Source organism: Aspergillus brasiliensis, assembly GCF_001889945.1.
Source record: "Aspergillus brasiliensis CBS 101740 unplaced genomic scaffold ASPBRscaffold_7, whole genome shotgun sequence".
NCBI lineage: Eukaryota > Fungi > Ascomycota > Eurotiomycetes > Eurotiales > Aspergillaceae > Aspergillus > Aspergillus brasiliensis.
Window position 1 is genome coordinate 876,784 of NW_027137448.1, and position 16,823 is coordinate 893,606.

At 51.1% G+C, this 16,823-nt stretch overlaps 7 protein-coding genes across 7 annotated transcripts; 3 read left to right on the plus strand and 4 right to left on the minus strand.

The window, feature by feature from the left end:
• Positions 1 to 94: 94 nt before the first annotated feature.
• On the minus strand, positions 95 to 2,215 carry ASPBRDRAFT_44023 (uncharacterized protein). The gene is made up of 5 exons (XM_067625111.1): positions 1,970 to 2,215; positions 1,777 to 1,923; positions 1,197 to 1,730; positions 955 to 1,132; positions 95 to 897 (listed from the first exon to the last, which is right to left on the minus strand). The coding sequence occupies exons 1-5, from the start codon at positions 2,072 to 2,074 to the stop codon at positions 365 to 367; spliced, it is 1,497 nt and encodes a 498-aa protein (XP_067478357.1). The 5' UTR covers positions 2,075 to 2,215; the 3' UTR covers positions 95 to 364.
• A 153-nt stretch (positions 2,216 to 2,368) lies between these two features.
• Positions 2,369 to 4,164, plus strand: ASPBRDRAFT_44025 (uncharacterized protein). The gene is made up of 5 exons (XM_067625112.1): positions 2,369 to 2,636; positions 2,698 to 2,889; positions 2,940 to 3,450; positions 3,521 to 3,663; positions 3,738 to 4,164. The coding sequence occupies exons 1-5, from the start codon at positions 2,454 to 2,456 to the stop codon at positions 3,963 to 3,965; spliced, it is 1,257 nt and encodes a 418-aa protein (XP_067478358.1). The 5' UTR covers positions 2,369 to 2,453; the 3' UTR covers positions 3,966 to 4,164.
• A 1,038-nt stretch (positions 4,165 to 5,202) lies between these two features.
• car2 (ornithine-oxo-acid transaminase) lies at positions 5,203 to 6,701 on the minus strand (the record flags this gene model as incomplete). Its single annotated transcript, XM_067617941.1, has 3 exons — positions 5,203 to 5,388; positions 5,442 to 6,143; positions 6,210 to 6,701. The coding sequence occupies 3 exons, from the start codon at positions 6,699 to 6,701 to the stop codon at positions 5,203 to 5,205; spliced, it is 1,380 nt and encodes a 459-aa protein (XP_067478359.1).
• A 1,004-nt stretch (positions 6,702 to 7,705) lies between these two features.
• Positions 7,706 to 10,299, plus strand: gpi10 (putative glycosylphosphatidylinositol-alpha 1,2 mannosyltransferase; the record flags this gene model as incomplete). Its single annotated transcript, XM_067621012.1, has 5 exons — positions 7,706 to 8,080; positions 8,167 to 8,397; positions 8,455 to 8,663; positions 8,726 to 8,872; positions 8,934 to 10,299. The coding sequence occupies 5 exons, from the start codon at positions 7,706 to 7,708 to the stop codon at positions 10,297 to 10,299; spliced, it is 2,328 nt and encodes a 775-aa protein (XP_067478360.1).
• A 795-nt stretch (positions 10,300 to 11,094) lies between these two features.
• ASPBRDRAFT_127076 (putative GTPase activating protein for Arf) lies at positions 11,095 to 13,440 on the minus strand (the record flags this gene model as incomplete). The annotated part of the gene is made up of 4 exons (XM_067617935.1): positions 11,095 to 12,969; positions 13,039 to 13,149; positions 13,242 to 13,258; positions 13,326 to 13,440. 4 exons carry the CDS (start codon positions 13,438 to 13,440, stop codon positions 11,095 to 11,097), a joined length of 2,118 nt encoding a protein of 705 aa, XP_067478361.1.
• Positions 13,441 to 13,664: 224 nt separating this feature from the next.
• ASPBRDRAFT_602989 (uncharacterized protein) lies at positions 13,665 to 14,490 on the plus strand. The gene has a single exon (XM_067628202.1). The coding sequence runs from the start codon at positions 13,890 to 13,892 to the stop codon at positions 14,307 to 14,309; it is 420 nt and encodes a 139-aa protein (XP_067478362.1). The 5' UTR covers positions 13,665 to 13,889; the 3' UTR covers positions 14,310 to 14,490.
• Positions 14,491 to 14,718: 228 nt separating this feature from the next.
• On the minus strand, positions 14,719 to 16,734 carry ASPBRDRAFT_44030 (Zn(II)2Cys6 transcription factor). Its single transcript, XM_067625113.1, has 4 exons — positions 16,603 to 16,734; positions 15,946 to 16,518; positions 15,753 to 15,896; positions 14,719 to 15,701 (listed from the first exon to the last, which is right to left on the minus strand). The coding sequence occupies exons 1-4, from the start codon at positions 16,651 to 16,653 to the stop codon at positions 14,862 to 14,864; spliced, it is 1,608 nt and encodes a 535-aa protein (XP_067478363.1). The 5' UTR covers positions 16,654 to 16,734; the 3' UTR covers positions 14,719 to 14,861.
• Positions 16,735 to 16,823: the final 89 nt, after the last annotated feature.

Sequence of the window (16,823 nt, forward strand, 5' to 3'; positions counted from 1 at the left end):
TTAGTTTGAGCAGGGTATGGTATCTATGGGCATATAGGGGAGCACCAGGTTGGGATTATAAAGTGGACGATATGAATCGACAGTGTTGTTTGTTCTGAAGCTCTATCTTTTGAAGGAACAACATAGATGTAAGGTGGATGACTCGGAAGACAGACAAGCACGAGGAGGTGGTCACCTGATTATGGAGAATGGTCTCATTCTCCAAAGCACTCCTGAGCTGTGCACACAGCCAACTGCCTCCTGACACTCATCTAACTGTTTAGCGACGCTTTGTCCTCCTTATTGAATGACCCACGACTCGGGATATAACCAGCTTCACCATTGCCGGTCACCCGCACCCCCAAAGCTCAACTCCTTCATACCGTCAGCTTCGCAATCTACGAATCCCCGTCTGCCTAACTTGTTTCCCAAATGCCATGAGAAACATCACCCCTCCAAATGCCGGGAGCGTAATCAGCCCAGCAGAGCCAAATAGCCATCCTGGACCCACTTCATCGTTCCAGGGGGTGATGAAGACAGCGGAGAGCAATCCTAAAATCAACCTCCAAACCCCCATCCCTGCTGACACCTCTGAAACATAGTTCGGGAAACAGTCACAGAGATATGTCATAACAACCGGGAGACCAGAGATGGCACCAAAATTGAGCAGAAGGAATCCGAGTGCCAACAGCACCCAATGATAATGGTACTCCAAACTAGCTCCGAATAGGCCGAGGCCAACCGCGAGCATTATCACTGGGAACCAGAGACAGTGAAGCCTATATTCTGGGCGCCATTCCGTGGGTTCAACATCTTGCGTCTTGGACTTTCGGTGGAGGAGGTATAAAGGAAGTCTGTCACTGATGAAATGGCCGTACAGTTCCGCGAGTGCGGTGCCGATTGCTTGGGTGAGGGTGACTGTTGTGCTCAGGTTAACGGCTAAAGTGAACAAAGGGAGGGAAATTTGGGGCGTACATGAAGCCATCGTAATCTTCGACATTGCGTATCCACCTTCGTCCCGAGGGGCTTCAAGAAAGTTGACACCGAGGAAAATGGCCATTGTCGCAAAGCCAAAGTCTATCATAACGAAGAAACCCATTATGATTGAGACTGGAGAGAAAGACACCAGGAAGATATCAACAAGGATGGATGTCTTTTTGTTCATGTCATTCAGCATAAGTAACAAATAATGGTGATGCGGTGAGAATAGAACTCACCATGTTCTTCCAGCTTGCTCTAAGCTGTTGAGGAACAGCACGTCCGCGGATATACATGTTCCATTTTTCTTGCAATAGGGATTGCCGCACATGTTCTCCCTCCGCAAATGCTGCCTCTTCGAGAAAGACAAAGATCAATATAGCCAATACCCCATTCAATGGTACTGTATACCAGAAAGAGATAGTCCATGAAGCTCTCGCATCGACATATGCACCTAATGCTGGACCAATGGAAACCCCCATGAGGAATGGAATATGAAGTATATGCAGACATTTACCTCGCTGGTGCCGGAAGTACGCCCGCAAGACGAATTCGGAGCCAAGGATCAGGGGCACTCCTCCACACAGACCGGCAAAGAGGCGAGATATCAGAAAGGGAATGTAGTCCGACGGACTCGTCATCATGGCAGACCATACCGAGCTAAAAAGGATACCGATGGTCGACCAGAAAAGGCAGAAGCAGGAGCCATACCGCCGGCTAAGAGGGACAACTATAATGGAGCCGACCATGATGCCAATAAGCGCGCATGAAACCTATCACTTTGAGTGACCTGCTGCTATATTGAAATGCTCCACTTACGGAAAGGGAAATCTGAGTAGCCGTCTTGTGATAAAGAGGCGCCTGGAGATATGATCCCTGCATGTTCGTCATACAAGTGGCTTGACTCGAGAAACAAGCAATTGCCCATATCGAAAGTGCACGCGCCTTTCTCGAAGGCTTCCAGTTCTGGGGATGTCAGCTGTTGTTCGCTCAAGTCCGACGCAGAACATACCAAGGGATCATCAGGGTTATCTGACGGCTGCGGGTCGAGCACAAGCCCATCAGGGGTGGTCTTGAGGCCATGAACGACCTCCTGAATTTTTACCTCATCAAGCATTGTAGCGAAGTCGATGGATGAGAGATTGCATCCTGCTCCGACCGGGTTACTGATGGCGGTGGTGTTGGTAAGCCCCTTACATCCGAACTTACTGAGATTCGAAGTTTAACTTCAACTAGCACCATATTGTACAGCTAGAAATTTCCGTCGCTTGATTGCATTTCTCACCGCGTTGAAGTTACTCCGTCGCTATCGGGAAAAAGTAATAGTTCAAACAATGCATAGCTCGTGCAGCCGGTCCGAGCTCCAATCCCCTCTCGCGTCGCACTCGCTGCAGTGATACCCAAGCACCCCTCATTCAGCATCAGATAAATATTCTCCTGCCTCATAATCTTCCAAGTTCTTCATCTATCACTAATATCAATCCCATATAGGCATAATGACTCTGTCCGAGACGCCCTTCACGATCGACAACCTTCCGTACGGTGTGATCTCCACCGCGGAAACACAAACTCCGAGATGCGCAACTGTCTTGGAAGACGATGTCATAGACCTGAGTGCACTCGAGAAAGACGGTTATTTCAAGTCCATCCCAGGATTTAAAGGCGAAGTCTTTTCTATGGTATCTGATAAAGACACCCGCCCCTCCTCGACTTTCCATTGACGAGGCCTAACCTTTACAGCCAACTTTAAACAAGTTCGCCTCGCTTCCTAAGGAAGCCCACGTACAGACTAGAGCAGCGCTCGTCGACCTTCTCTCAGACAATGATATCCGCAGAAGCTATGCCATTCCCCTCTCAAAAGTGCAAAACCATCTCCCAATGGAGACCAAGAACTTCAGCGACTTTTACTGTTCGTTCGAACACACCAGAAACGTGCGTCTACCCCATAATCACACTCTGCATCCAGACGCTCACATTATCAGTGTTCCGAGCTTTTCGGCTTAAAGCCTTCAGCCTCATGGTTCGTCATCCCCTCCGTCTACAACGGACGACAAAGCAGTCTCCGTATCTCCGGTACTCCCATCCGACGACCCTGGGGCGTGACGATCGACTCCAGCAAACCCAACGACCCACCAGCCTTCAGACCCAGCGCGCGCTTCGACTTCGAGCTAGAAATGGGCGTTTATCTATCCCGTCCACTTCCCCCAGGCGAGATACTCAACATCAACAACGCAAAGGACCACATCTTCGGACTGGTCATCCTGAATGACTGGTCTGCAAGGGATATTCAGACATACGAGATGGCACCATTGGGCCCATTCCACAGCAAGGGCTCGGGAACGAGCATCTCGCCATGGATTGTACCTATCGAGGCACTGGAGGGGTCACAATGTAATGCTAGGGTGCAGGATCCAGCACCCTTGAGACACCTGGCATGGAAGGGCAAGGAAAACGAGGCGACATTCGATATTGAGCTGAAAGCGAGGGTTATCCGTAAGCCTCTTCCTCACCGCTCTATTCTTCCCCCTTTGACCACCATAGACCGATACTGAGGATTACACAGGAAATGGAAAATCCTACACCGTCACAGAGACAAACCTAAAAGAGCTCTACTGGACGCCATACCAGCAGATTACCCACCTCTGCAGTGCAGGCGAGGGTCTCTCGACTGGAGATATCTTCGGCACGGGCACCATAACCAGCGACGTACGTGACATCCCCAGTCTTTCAAGTAGAATATACAGCCGATCAACGATACTAACTAACAACTAATGAAATAGCGCCTCAATGCCCAAGGCGAACAAATCGGAATCGCATGCCTCCTGGAGCGAGGACTGAAGAGAAACATCCTCTCCGAAGCCAGCAAGGATGGCCTCGAGTTCCTTGCAGACGGAGATGAAGTCATCATGGAAGGGTGGTGCGTTAACCGTCTAACGGGGGGTAAATTCGGGTTTGGAGAGTGTCGTAGTGTTATTCTTCCCGCACTGAAGGAGGGATCTTGGGAGTGAGTCAGTATTAGTCTAGTTACTAAATGGCGATTAGCCTGCACCACATGTGTATCTTGATAGTATCAGTAGTGAAAGACAGCTAGATCGCTGTAACACACACAGTTCGAAAGGTTAGAATTGATCAGAGTGTCTTCCGACTCAGATATTTCTGAGTATATAACACAAAATAATCGAAATCAAACACATTAGTATGTTTCCATGAAATCCTTTTTATATCATATCTGATTCAGTAGATAGATCAATAGTGAGAGGAAAAGTCTCCGAGATAGTTGGTTACTTACAAAATCCTCCGACTTTCCCCCTTGCTGACTAGGCTGACAATAATATTCTTAGAAAGACCAGCACCACCAGCAATCAAGAAGAATCATACTTTTGCAAATAAGTAAAAACGAGCTAACAAACTAAAGGCATAATCGAGAAAGATAGAGGGATGAATGAATCTATACTATATAACGCACCATGCCTCATATCCTATTCTTTGTCCAGCTCGTCCCAATGAATAAATAGCCAGGAAGGGAAAGTGGCCGAGTGACAAGGTGGTCTTTGATTTTTAGGACGGACAGTAGGTAGTGGTTTTGTATAGTGTTATGGTGGAATTACATGCATATTCGATTTTGATGAGGGATATATTTTGCTTTCTCCTATGCGAATCGCTAGTATAAATAGGAGGGATTAAATGGGGAGCAATCGGAGGGAAAGGAATTGGAGGGAAAAGAAAAAGAGGGGGAAAAACGCGGGGGCGCGGCTACATATGCCTCATAACATCGCACATCGCGTGCTATTTTCAAACTGTCTACCATACTACATCAGAACTACAATCAAGTCTACAAACTATTTTACAATTGAAACATCCGCTCTGAATTCATTCTAAGCTAAAATTTTTATTCTTAGGGTCATCAAGCGTTATCATCAATCAACTTTCATCCATCCAAACGTTGATATCAAACATGGCGCTACGTATTCAGCAGCATCTCACACGAGGTGGCAGAGACGGCATGCAACCGCATCACTCACGTTTGGGCTTTCTTCAATCATGGATCAACCATGACGATGAGTCCAAACTCCCGTGCCAGTACGATTCTGGTCGACACGGCAAGTCATCGCCCCTGGTCGGACCAAACCGTACTCAGTTGCTGACGATGTTCAGGCACTGTCGCGGTTGCGTCGATGTACCAAGTTTATCCCAGTGCATTATGTCACTAGGATCCCATCCGTCACCCCCCGTGGTGTCTGGCCTCTAGTTCTCGAGGCTGACCTTGACCTTCTTCTCCGGCGGGGGAATGACCTCATCCTCGGCCGCGCCGGTGAGCGTGGGGAGCTCGGTGACGGCTTCCTTGATGATGTCCAAGGCCTTCTGGACCTCCTCATCAGTGATCACCAAGGGTGGCGCCAGACGGATGATGTTTTCGTGAGTTGGCTTAGCCTGAAGGGAGATTAGTATCTGATCCGGCATGCAAGGCGCGCGTATTGACTTACCAACAAACCCTTGGTCTTAAGCAGCATACAGAGGTCCCACGCAGAGTGACCGTTGGTCTTGGACTCATCAATGACAATAGCATTGAGCAGACCCTTTCCGCGCACCGTCTGGATGATGGGGCTCTTGATGGCCTCCAGACCGTCGCGGAAGACATGACCGAGCTTTTCAGCGCGCTCGACCATGTTCTCCTCCTGAACGACCTCCAGGGCTCTGATAGCGACCGCGCAGGCCAGCGGGTTACCACCATAGGTCGAACCGTGAGTGCCCGGCTCAATGGTAAGCATCACGTCCTTACGGCCCAGCACGCAGGACACGGGGTACATGCCACCAGAGATGGCCTTGCCCAGCAGCACCATGTCAGGCTTAATGCCGCTCCATTCGTGGCAGAGCAACTTGCCAGTGCGGGCAATACCTGTCTGAATCTCATCGCAGATCAGCAGGACGTTGTGCTTATCGCACAGGGCTCTGGCCTCCTGCAGGTAATCCTCGTCGGGGACAACAATGCCTGCCTCGCCTTGAATGGGCTCCACCAAGAAGGCGGCGAGGTTGGGACCCGCCTTCTCGAAGGCCTCCCGCAGAGCGGCCTTATCGTTGTAGGTGATAGGCTTGTCCGTTCCGGGAATGGTGCAGCCGATACCGGGCAGGTACGGGCCATAGTTCTCGCGCGACTCGGGGTCAGAAGATAAGGAAATGGCAGCGAACTAGCAGGAAACATTGATCAGTCTGGGTCAAAGTCCAATTACACAAGGTGATTTTCAGGTACTTACTGTGCGTCCGTGGAAGTTGTTCTCCGCACTCAAAACCACCGCCTGGTTCTCAGGAATTCCCTTCACCTTATAACCCCACTTGCGGGCAATCTTGATGCCGGTCTCGACCGCCTCCGCACCAGTGTTCATGGGCAGGACCATGTCGAAGCCAAAGTACTTGGTCACGAACTCAGCAAACCGGGGGAAGACATCGTTATAGAAGGCACGGGAGCTGAGAGTCAAACGGGAGGCCTGATCGACGAGGGCCGCCACCAGCTTGGGGTGGCAGTGACCCTGATTGACAGCGGAGTAGGCGGACAGGAAATCGAGGTATTGACGACCCTCGGGGTCCCAGACGGTGGTGCCCTGGGCACGAGCAAAGACAATGGGAAGCGGGTGGTAGTTGTGAGCGGCGAAGTCCTTCTCGGCCTGAATGGCCTCTTGGGTGGTGGAGGCATGGTAGGAACTGATGCCATTGTGGCCGTTAGTTCCATTGGTACCGTTGGACGCCATGATGTGAAGCAAGTATCAGGGGGAGTTTGAGTAAGGTAGTGTTTCAGAGAAGGAGAGGGTTATGAGAAGTAAGGATGGGTTAGAGGAAGAAAAGTATAAGCACAGGATGAGGAAGCAGAAAAGGAAGAGGAAGGGCTGTGGGGGGTATCTGTGAAGTATAAGATAAGAAAGAAAGAACAGATGAAGCAAAGAGAAAGGGGGGAAAGGCACGGTATAAGAAGGCTGAGGCAAGGGAGGAGACGAGTGCAGCAGTGACAGGAAGGCTTTTACCGATTTGGCTGGCAAACACACGAATTGTGGTGAACAGGAAATTTGCGAGGCCGAAGCTACACCGTTAAGCGCAGGTTCACGCGGAGAAGACTCCTAAGTGCAGGTGGAAGCGATCATGATGTCTTTCTGACTAAGAAGGGCGGCTCCGATCCACTCGCGGGTTTGGTGGCCTGCGTTTTCGGGCTGCCTTTCTTGGGATCTTTTCGTGGCAGCCACTCACCACCGCGACAATTACACTTCGCTTCTGTTCCTCTTTCCTTGGGGGACCCACGCAGCGGATCTCGACGCTTGTTATCGGTCCGACCCAGTCGAAAGGACACGAGATTGGCTGGCGGGCTGACTGAGAAAGGGACCAAGTGGTATGTTCTGATTTCCCCGTAAACAAATCAAACCAACAGGACGGCGAGTTTATCATCGAGTGGCATGCAACAAGTGCAACCAAACTGCTCCGTACACTTGGCGGTTCACAGTGTACTATTGTACACCTATTGCCAATGACCACCACTACTTAGTACTAACTAGTCAACTGCTAATAGTGACTAGTGACTAGTGACTGCACTGAACTAGTGCTGCATGCCGTGGTACCTCCCACAATCCACCCAACCACTTCCAGAAACACACCAACCCCTTCGATACCATCGTCATCCCTCAACCCGGTCCAGAGGCTCCATAACTTAATCATCCCAGAAATCTGGGGTGTACCTGAACTAGTAAAATAATTCCCCCCGACCATCATGTCTGGGGTTCGTCGCCGGCGGAGAGGCTCTTCGACCTCCTTTTCCTCCCCCTCCTCCTTATCGGACAGCGACTACATCGCCGACGCTGATGTCTCCGATCCCGACGCGTCGTTTCTGTATGATTTCTCTTCCCGCTGGGGTCACCTGAGGTCATCCTCGTTGTTTTCCTCCTTCGCCTCCTCCTTCCCTTCCTCCTCCGCCTTCCTCTCCACCCCGCCATCCTCTTTTCGCATCTTCCTCTTCCTCCTCGCCTTCCGTCTAGTCAACGCTTTGACCGTCCGGACCTTCTTTCAACCCGATGAGTTTTTCCAATCTCTCGAGCCTGCTTGGCGGGCCGCATTTGGAGATGACCATGCGCCTTGGATCACTTGGGTGAGCTCTCCCTTATCCATTGGAGCAACTCGTTCTGCACCCTCCCCCCCTGCATTTTTCAAGACTAATCCGATGTCATTGTACAGGAATGGCGCCACCAACTGAGATCTTCCCTACACCCTCTCTTCTTTACCGCTGTTTACGCCACCACCGATCTGCTCGCTCGCCTGCTCCACCTTTCCTCTGCATGGCAGGCGGAATGCCTGGTTGCCGCCCCCAAGCTTGCTCAAGCCGTTATCGCCGCCGTTGGGGACCTATATACCTGGCGATTGGCTTGTCGTGTATATGATTCCATGTCCCATGAGGCCTGGGCTGCAGTATGTCTCAGATCGCCAGCTAGCATGCTTGGTATCAAGGCTAACCCCCAAATGTAGCTGGCCTTGACCATCGTCAGTCCCTGGCAGTGGTTCTGCTCCACAAGAACCCTGTCAAATAGTCTCGAGACCTCACTGACCATTGTTGCGCTTTATCTGTGGCCATGGGTATGGTCGTTGGATCCCTCGACCCAACCGAGAGGGTCGCCCTCACGCGGCCCCAACTCCCAGACTGACGAGGACCAGTCTGACACTGCTGTCCTGAGCAGGTACGACCATTTGTTTTCAAACAATTTCGTAGAAACGCCACTAATTTCATCTCCGGGGTCAGGTTTCGGCAATGCCTTATGCTAGCAGCTGTAGCATGTATACTGCGGCCCACCAACATCCTGATCTGGGTGGTCCTAGCTAGCGTGCTGTTATACCGGAGCACTTCCATGCGGCGGAAGAGTCTTGTCCGCGAAGCTCTACTCTGCGGGTGAGTTCAGTCGATCCCATCAGCTGTTCCAAGTGCGGAACTATTTCTAACACTCCTACAGTTCAGCTGTTCTGACCGTGTCGATAACAGCGGATCGCTTCTTCTATGGATTCTGGACCTTTCCTCCCCTGCGATTCCTGTACTTCAACCTTGCGCAATCGCTGGCGGTCTTCTATGGAAAGAATGACTGGCACTACTACCTGTCCCAGGGCCTTCCGCTCCTCCTAACTACAGCCCTACCCTTCGCCGCTATGGGTTTGCACCATTCTTTGACCCGACCGCGATCGGGTGGGCTCAGCGAGTCGCAGACGTCGATTCAGGTGCAACTCGCTTCTGTGTGCCTCGTCATGATCCTCGGACTGTCGATGATTTCGCACAAGGAGGTGCGATTCATTTATCCATTGTTGCCCTCGCTGCACATCCTCGCTGCTCCTGCTCTGGTGAATTTCTTCCGTCCCGCGGTCACCGCGGGAAGTCAGAGACACACCCCCCGGCGTCTCACCTTGGTTTTTTTGCTACTGGCGAACGCCGTCATTGCGCTCTACACGACGGTCATCCATGCGTCCGGTCCAGCGGCCGTGTTGTCTTACCTCCGAGACCAACGACAGATTCATGGCTCCAGTAACATGACCGATACGTCTCAGCCTGGGATTACAGCCGGGTTCCTCATGCCTTGCCATAGCACTCCGTGGCGCTCGCATCTGGTCTACCCTACCATCAGCGCCTGGGCACTCTCCTGCGAGCCTCCTGTCGACCTCAGCGCATCCGAGAAAGCAACGTACTTGGATGAGGCGGATCAGTTCTACGCCGATACTGAAAAGTTTCTGCGCACGAACATGGTTGGCGGCCTGCGCAGATTCCCTCGAAGACCATCCTATGATAAGTATAATTGGAGATCTTCTCCGTTGCCCACACAGTACCAGTCCACAACCCCGCACGAATGGCCCGATTACCTCGTCTTCTTCGCCCAACTAGAACCCACACTCCGGAGTCTCCTCCGATTCTCCGCGTATAAGGAATGCCACCGTACCTGGAATACCGCCTGGCACGATGATTGGCGCCGTCGGGGCGACATAGTGGTCTGGTGTGTTGATCCGGCCGAACAAGCCGCCCGGGACAGCTTGTACATACAACGCCAACGCGAGAGCCGCGATCTCCGCTTCGATCGCATCATACAAACCTTTAGCAAGCCCACGCACAAGCAACGTTTATCGCGTTTTTGGAAATCTATATTCTCAAGTCAGTCGCAATCGCGATCGTCGTCATGGTCATGGCCATGGCAACGCCGCAAACGTACAACCATCTTCGGGTTTGAATTGCCGGCCTGGCCATTCTCAAAATCATCCAAATCAAAATCTTCGTCTTGGGCATTTCCCACATGGGAAGAATTGAACCGGCGGATGAACGACCGGGCGAATTGGGCTTAGTAGCTTAATGTCTGCACATATATATTCGTGAAGATATATATATTATCTGTGTTACTATACTAAGCTGTACATTCATATTGCGAACTTTTTGGATTGATACTTCAGATACCTCTCTGCATACTTTGATTCAATGATACGGAAGGATTCCATCAGACTCACGTTGCGTTTTCAAAAATATCAAATACCATACTCCGTTGCTACTAAGCTATATAATTGAAATCTGACTTGCTATCCAAATTTATATCCAGAAACTAGGACTGAAAGATTTCATACGTCTATGCAACAATTTTCCCGTCGAAGTGAACAATAAACAATTGAAAAAAAGGAAGAAGAGAAAGAAAAAGAAGAAAAGAAAAGAAAAGAAAAGAAAAAGAGAAAGAAAACCCCTGTATACCTTTCCGCCACTGCAAGGCCAGCAGGAAACCAAAATTGGAAAGAAAAGATTGATGATATACTAAGCTCATTAGCAGCACGAGCCGGCCACTACAGAGCAAATATATATAAATATATACCGCGTAAACCCACAAAACAGAAAAATAAAAAAACGCAACGACGCCAAAAATGCAGTCAGCTAATCTACTTTACACTCGCCTCACTATCAAGTTCCAAATTCCAAGTTCCTTCCCATGCCACGTAAGAATGGAGACCAAGTCGACGAGTATACAAAAGTAATAAGAAAGAAGGGTCACATGTGTATATATAAAGTCAAGGAAATGATGTGCAATAGATGGATAGTATATAGGTAACCCAATAGATTTTCCAGAAGTGAGAAGGAAAGATGGGGGAGGAATGAAGTTATCCATATCGTGCACTCAGACTGGCAAAAGCATCGGGACTGTGCCGTCCGCTTTGGAAGCCGTTGATATCGACGCTTTGCTGGCTCATGTGGCCTCGTGGGAAGCCAGTGGGCTTGTTGGACATTCCTCCATAGACACTTACTGTTTGTTGTTGCTGTGGGGGTGGGGCGGTGGTGGTTAAGTAGGGTGTTGCCTGTGCGGTGGAAGCTGGGACGGAAGCGGGAGCTCCTGGTTGGGGAGCTGTTGTGAAGAAGGGATTGCGGGTGCCGCTTGCTGATAGGGGGTCTGTGAGAGGGTTGCTTTGTTGTTGGAGTTGTTGCTGCGGTTGCTGCTGCTGCTGCTGTTGTTGTTGTTGTGGCATACTGTTAAAAGGCTGTGATGGTTGCTGCGGCATGGTATTGAAAGGTGAAGACTGGCCGGGCTGAGTGGTCAGGTTCGTGGCCGTGGAGGGTCGGTATTGTGGCTGTTCTGGAGTAACGGGAGGTTGCGGGGAGAATTGATATAGGGAGAGGATGCTGTTCTTGTCGACGCGGCCGGTGGGATGCGGCGCTAGATGCTGCGCGGATGCTTGATATCCGAATTGCGGTTGCGCCAAGTATCCTGCACTCTGGGGAGTAGCTGGCGCGGTCATAGCTTGATAGGGGTTCAGAGACCCTTGCGGTTGTTGCAGATGCTGCTGCGTTTGGTATTGGGGTTGCTGTTGCGCCTGGGGTTGATGCTGAGGCTGGGGCTGGGATTGAGGCTGCGATTGAAATGGAGAAGGCTGGCTGAAAGGCGATGTGGAAGGCATGAGAGGCATGGTATTTGCGTGTCGAAGAGGACCGAATGGGGAATTTGACGGAGCCTGGCTCTGGGGTGGTTGCTGCATCCCGGTCGGCTGCGGTGCAACTTGACTGAAGAAGGGGTTTGTCTGGGCGAGATTGGACGCGGGAGGGGTCATGCTGGCCTGCGGCTGAGCTCCGGTCTGGAAGAAAGGATTGTTGCCACCATCAAGTGGCTGCGGAGAAGAGACATATGCGTTCTGGGCAAAGTTCGTGGGAACCGGGGGTGTCGCGGTCTGCTGGTAGAGAGGTTGAGGGAGCGAGACCTGCCGCATTGGATAGCCACCGGTGGAGTGTGGAAACAAGGGCTGAGCGACTTGCAGGTTCTGGAAGGACTGCTCGAGCGATTGCACAGGGGCTTGTTGAGCCTGCGGCTGAGACTGTACAGGTGCATCGAACGGGTTGTAGCTCCCACTTGCCTGACGAGTAGTAGGCCTAGCATCCAATTGATCGAATGGATTGGAAGATTTGCCAGCATCAGGAGTGGGTTGCGCAGCCGGTGACTTTGCAAGCGAGACAGATCCATTGCCTTCTCCGAGCCTCACTAACGTCTCGATAGTCTTGTCTAGATTCCCATCGAGCTCGCGGAGGGCGATTGCGTTGCGGCGCTCGTTCGCGAAGCCCATGTCTCGTAAGGTCGCCAACTTCGTATCAAACGACGCATCTCCCGAGCCTTTCCTCACTGAGATTCCCGACGCACCGAAGCTATCTGACTGTGGTGAAACTGCTGAGCCTCTGTTGGACATCCGGTTGAGGTTGGTCGCAGAAGAGGCGGATCGGAGACCGAAGCCAAAGGGCCTGGCAGGCTTGGGAGGCAGGGGAGGAGGAGAGCCTTCCGGAGACCGGTCCTCTGCCGAGGGCCTATCATAGCCGGAATCACGACGACTGGGAGGCTTTGGTTTCGCCTCATCGAGGGACCGGTGTTGGTATTTCTGGCGGATGAAGCGTTCCATACATGCGTCGGACTCGTCAACGTCGGTCGGAACAGGCGGCTTGACGTTCTTGGGGTTGTAAATCTTGTTCATGATGTTGTTTCCGTGCGATTTCATATTCTAGGCAATTCCACCAGTCAGCGCCCTCATTCTTTGGCCCCGAAAGGTATCCCGGATCTCTCAACTCACATCGACCTGGTCGTCCGTCCATGTGTCCATACTCAAGGACTTGACCTTGGAGATATGCGTGCCCAGCTTGCGATGCAAAGACGCACATCGCATGCAGATAAAGATTCCGATCTATATATGCACTCCAATCAGTATATCCGGTCCTTCCTCGCGAAACAAAAGTGTGTGCATGTATGTATGAATCGGGTTGATGAGAGACGTACGTTCCAACTAGCCCATCCTATAGCAGCACAAGCCATCCGTTAGCATCACAGATCCAAATAAGACATGCAGGCGACACTACTCACCTGGATTCAAAGCCTGACAATCGGCACAGCGATCATTTCCAGGGACCGACCGAATGAGGTCCTGCAGCGCCCGCTCATTGCGGAACTGCTGCCGTTTGCTGATTCCAGCCACCATGGTCGCAACGCTCTTATCGAATGGCGGGGTATCTCGCGCGACGACAAAGGTGAAACTCCGGTCTCACCAAAACCAAGACGGAGGGAGGAGGAGAAGTCGTGAGATGTAAGGGGGGCGATTTGGGGTAAAAAGTCTCAGCAGCAACAGCACGAGCCGAGCTTCCGGAACGGGGATTCGGGAAAACCTTCAAGCTGAGAGGCGAAGCATATTTACACCGAAAAGGCGTCCGTCAATGAGGCCGAGCAGTGGACACACAACAAGAGGAATAGAAGAGGGGAAGGGAGAAGCAAGCAAAAGGAGCGGCCAGGGATGAGGAGAGGGAGTTGATTGGAGGTGGGGAGCAGCAGCGACGATGGATTGATTCAGTTAGAGTCCCACGATATTAATAGTTGTCCGCTGCCGGTCCAATTCGGCCCACGTTGTCCGGTGTCCAAATAACTGGTAGATAGATGGATAAATATCTACGAGGGAGTATTTATCGGAGTGATGGCGCAGACGCCCAGAAATTCAAAATTCAGAGCAATAGTATATGTAGACTATCTACTTGGGAGGATAGGAGAAAATCAAGCGTCGGGCCAGCATCAGGGGCAGCCCCCAATGGCTGCAAGCAAACTCTTGACTTTCGACCCCAACCGGCCAGACTTGTTAACTCCGGCTTATTCTCAGACCAGTCCTGTTCCTGGTGGAAAGTCTATTCAGAACGATTTGGCAGCAATCACGCCAATGAGACACCCCTCTTCCGTCCGAATCACATTATGAAGCAGCAAAGGCCGCAATCCACTGTACTTTTCTTTCCAAAGAGAGACTTTTGCATGGATCCGGGGACGCGTCATGAAATCCCACGGCCCGAAGCAGCCAGGACCCTTTAGAGGCGAATAATGCGAACTGACAGCAAGGCAACTGGGGCAGTGTCGCGAATCCTGCAATTGCCAATTCATTCTACGGCTACGATTATATCACACTCCATACCTGATTGTTTTGTCGATGGGAATGTTTGAGCAGCAGGTGACTCCGACCACCATCGCACATACAAATTCCGGGGGGAACTCAGTGCGGTAGAGGAGCCATTTATGCCCAGGATAAACGTTACTCTAGTACGCCAATATGACCTGCCATCCTATGGTCAATTAAGAAGGAATTGGAGGTTGATTATGCGTTCGTGAGGTATGAAAAGTGTAATAAGAAAAAAAGAAAATGAGGAAGTTCGGGCGCGGAAAGAAAGGATTTTTATATGGGTCATCGCGATAGTGTGGCACGTGATTTACATGCATGGGTTGTGGAGGCCTCAGGTGTCACTGTGCAAGTACCCCAGCCACCTGCATTTTCAGTATATGTATCTGTTCCAGTCTGTTCATCTTATACACTACATGCAATGTTGGCTATTCATGCCGGGTGTCCATTGTAATAAGGGGAAAAAAATTTCACTGCAATATGGTCCGTGGCCAAACGGTCTGGTCAGACTCCATCTCATCTATCCAATGTAGCTCACCCCGTTCATTACCCAAGAGTCTGACGAGGGTTAGAGCGGTGCCAATGCCCATTCCCTGACCAATGACGTTGAAGCATTTCATGGCCCAGTCATGCATCGGACTGGAAGACCCGTCAACAAGTGCGACGATGGCCAGTGGCAGTAGCAAAGTGAACCCAGTGCCCGCATTGGTATGCAGAGAATCTAAGACGTCCTTTTTCGCATGACCAGCAACTCCGAACTTGAATGGGATAGAGCAGCAGATGTCCGTTGCTAGCTGCCTTATCAGGTCACGAATCCGAACACAATGGTCCTTGAACAGGCTATAGTCCAGACCTTGATGGTCATTCAATGCCATGGATCGCAGATGGGTAAGGATCATATCGTTAACGAGAATCCGAGTGTAGCGATAGTTGTTCCAGATATTGCAGGACCAGATGGATTGGTAAATGTGATAAGTCCCTCGGTAATGGCAGAAATTAGTATCGTCATGCTTGCAGGATGACATACCGCCCGGTCGTGTCTCTACCTTATAGGTAAAATTGGCTGAGACATGACCAGCGAAATGCTCTAACTCCAGATCTATGGCCATAGCGATCTTTACGATCTCACTGCTATTCAAGAGAATTCCTTCTCTGACATCAGCCTGAAGCCCGGTGAATTTAGCCATGATCTCCACTAGCCGGTCTCCGTCAATTGGAATAGAATACGACGGCAGGTCGGCAGCTACTTGATCAGACATGTCGATCAGGACAGAAGGGAACCTCGTATTCTTGTATAAACAACCAAGAAGCTAGAAGAGCGTTAGCCAGATCCTGGAATAACAAACTTATATACCACCCACCACCTCATTTCGGAGGGCTTGAAACATCCAGAGCCCGCCCTCACGACGAAGCTGGTCGCGGCCGCGAAGTTCAAGCACAGCTGCCACCCCCTGTGAGTGTTCGAGCCAGGAGTCCACGCTTTCTTTCCTTTGGCACGCAACAATCTTTCGATATCAGTGGATTATGATCTTTAGCCCTCACAGACAAGCTTACCTCGAATAATGATAAGCAAACAATCGCGGTCAGCGTCGAGTCTGCTGTGACCAAATCCGGGTCGCATAACGCTGCATTCGTCAACTGTAGGGCCCTGGTATACTCGCGCCGCGCAGACAGCCGCATTGACGAGGACTTTTGGATGCTAGCAAGATTCACTAATCCCACAGAAGCAATGCTAGCCATCATGGCCTTCTGGCCGACGGACTCAGCTGGCTCGCCCCCATGTTTGAATGAGCTTTCCACCACTCTAGAAGCATTGAACCACGTGTAAGTGTTAAGGACAAAGCACGTGGCTTGGAAGGTATGGTCCAACGCAAAGTTAACTATCGCTAGGGGAAACCGCGGAGCATGGTGTCCAGAATAAATTTCAGGGGAAGTCTTTGGTCTGGCTAGCGTCAGAGCCGGAGGCTCTGCGGATGAAGGCTCTGTGCCGATAGTGGCAGATGCCTTGACTCTTCGGGCTACTGCGTCGCTCTCGTCTCTAAACCATAGCGAGTGCGGGTCTCGATAACCGGAGCAGGTGCGCCTGGCCTTCCTACAACGACCGCAGACAGGTCTAGTTTCATCGCACTAAGAGCCGGAATCAGTACAAGGCCCCGGTGTTTCCGATGCGACGATAGAATAGCGGATGATAAACAAGGCCAGACTACTTACCTTGACTCTTCTCGCACGGCATGTACCACACCCTCCGCTTGGCTTGCCCATCACGAGTGGAGAGGGGCCGCATGTAGACTGGAATGGTCGTCTCGCACTCGATGCCTAAATAGTGTAAGAGAAGGGTATAGCAAGGTTGACATATTGCAGTCCCAATATGTACTAGTTAGGTCCGTTCCAGGCCGAGCTACAGGGCGCCAGATAGGCAGATCAAGTTCGTA

What these genes read in the sequence shown, in the direction of transcription:
- ASPBRDRAFT_44023 (XM_067625111.1), bottom strand. Translation starts at nt 2,074, where the DNA reads ATGCTTGATGAGGTAAAAATTCAGGAGGTCGTTCATGGCCTCAAGACC. An exon ending in ATAACCCTGATGATCCCTTG is followed by an intron (nt 1,924 to 1,969) that starts GTATGTTCTGCG and finishes TGACATCCCCAG; the next exon opens with AACTGGAAGCCTTCGAGAAA. An exon ending in CTACTCAGATTTCCCTTTCC is followed by an intron (nt 1,731 to 1,776) that starts GTAAGTGGAGCA and finishes TCAAAGTGATAG; the next exon opens with GTTTCATGCGCGCTTATTGG.
- ASPBRDRAFT_44025 (XM_067625112.1), top strand. Translation starts at nt 2,454, where the DNA reads ATGACTCTGTCCGAGACGCCCTTCACGATCGACAACCTTCCGTACGGT. An exon ending in GCTGAAAGCGAGGGTTATCC is followed by an intron (nt 3,451 to 3,520) that starts GTAAGCCTCTTC and finishes AGGATTACACAG; the next exon opens with GAAATGGAAAATCCTACACC. An exon ending in CGGGCACCATAACCAGCGAC is followed by an intron (nt 3,664 to 3,737) that starts GTACGTGACATC and finishes CTAATGAAATAG; the next exon opens with CGCCTCAATGCCCAAGGCGA.
- ASPBRDRAFT_602989 (XM_067628202.1), top strand. Translation starts at nt 13,890, where the DNA reads ATGGATAAATATCTACGAGGGAGTATTTATCGGAGTGATGGCGCAGAC.
- ASPBRDRAFT_44030 (XM_067625113.1), bottom strand. Translation starts at nt 16,653, where the DNA reads ATGGGCAAGCCAAGCGGAGGGTGTGGTACATGCCGTGCGAGAAGAGTC. An exon ending in GCCGTGCGAGAAGAGTCAAG is followed by an intron (nt 16,519 to 16,602) that starts GTAAGTAGTCTG and finishes TCCGGCTCTTAG; the next exon opens with TGCGATGAAACTAGACCTGT. An exon ending in TTTGCTTATCATTATTCGAG is followed by an intron (nt 15,897 to 15,945) that starts GTAAGCTTGTCT and finishes TGATATCGAAAG; the next exon opens with ATTGTTGCGTGCCAAAGGAA.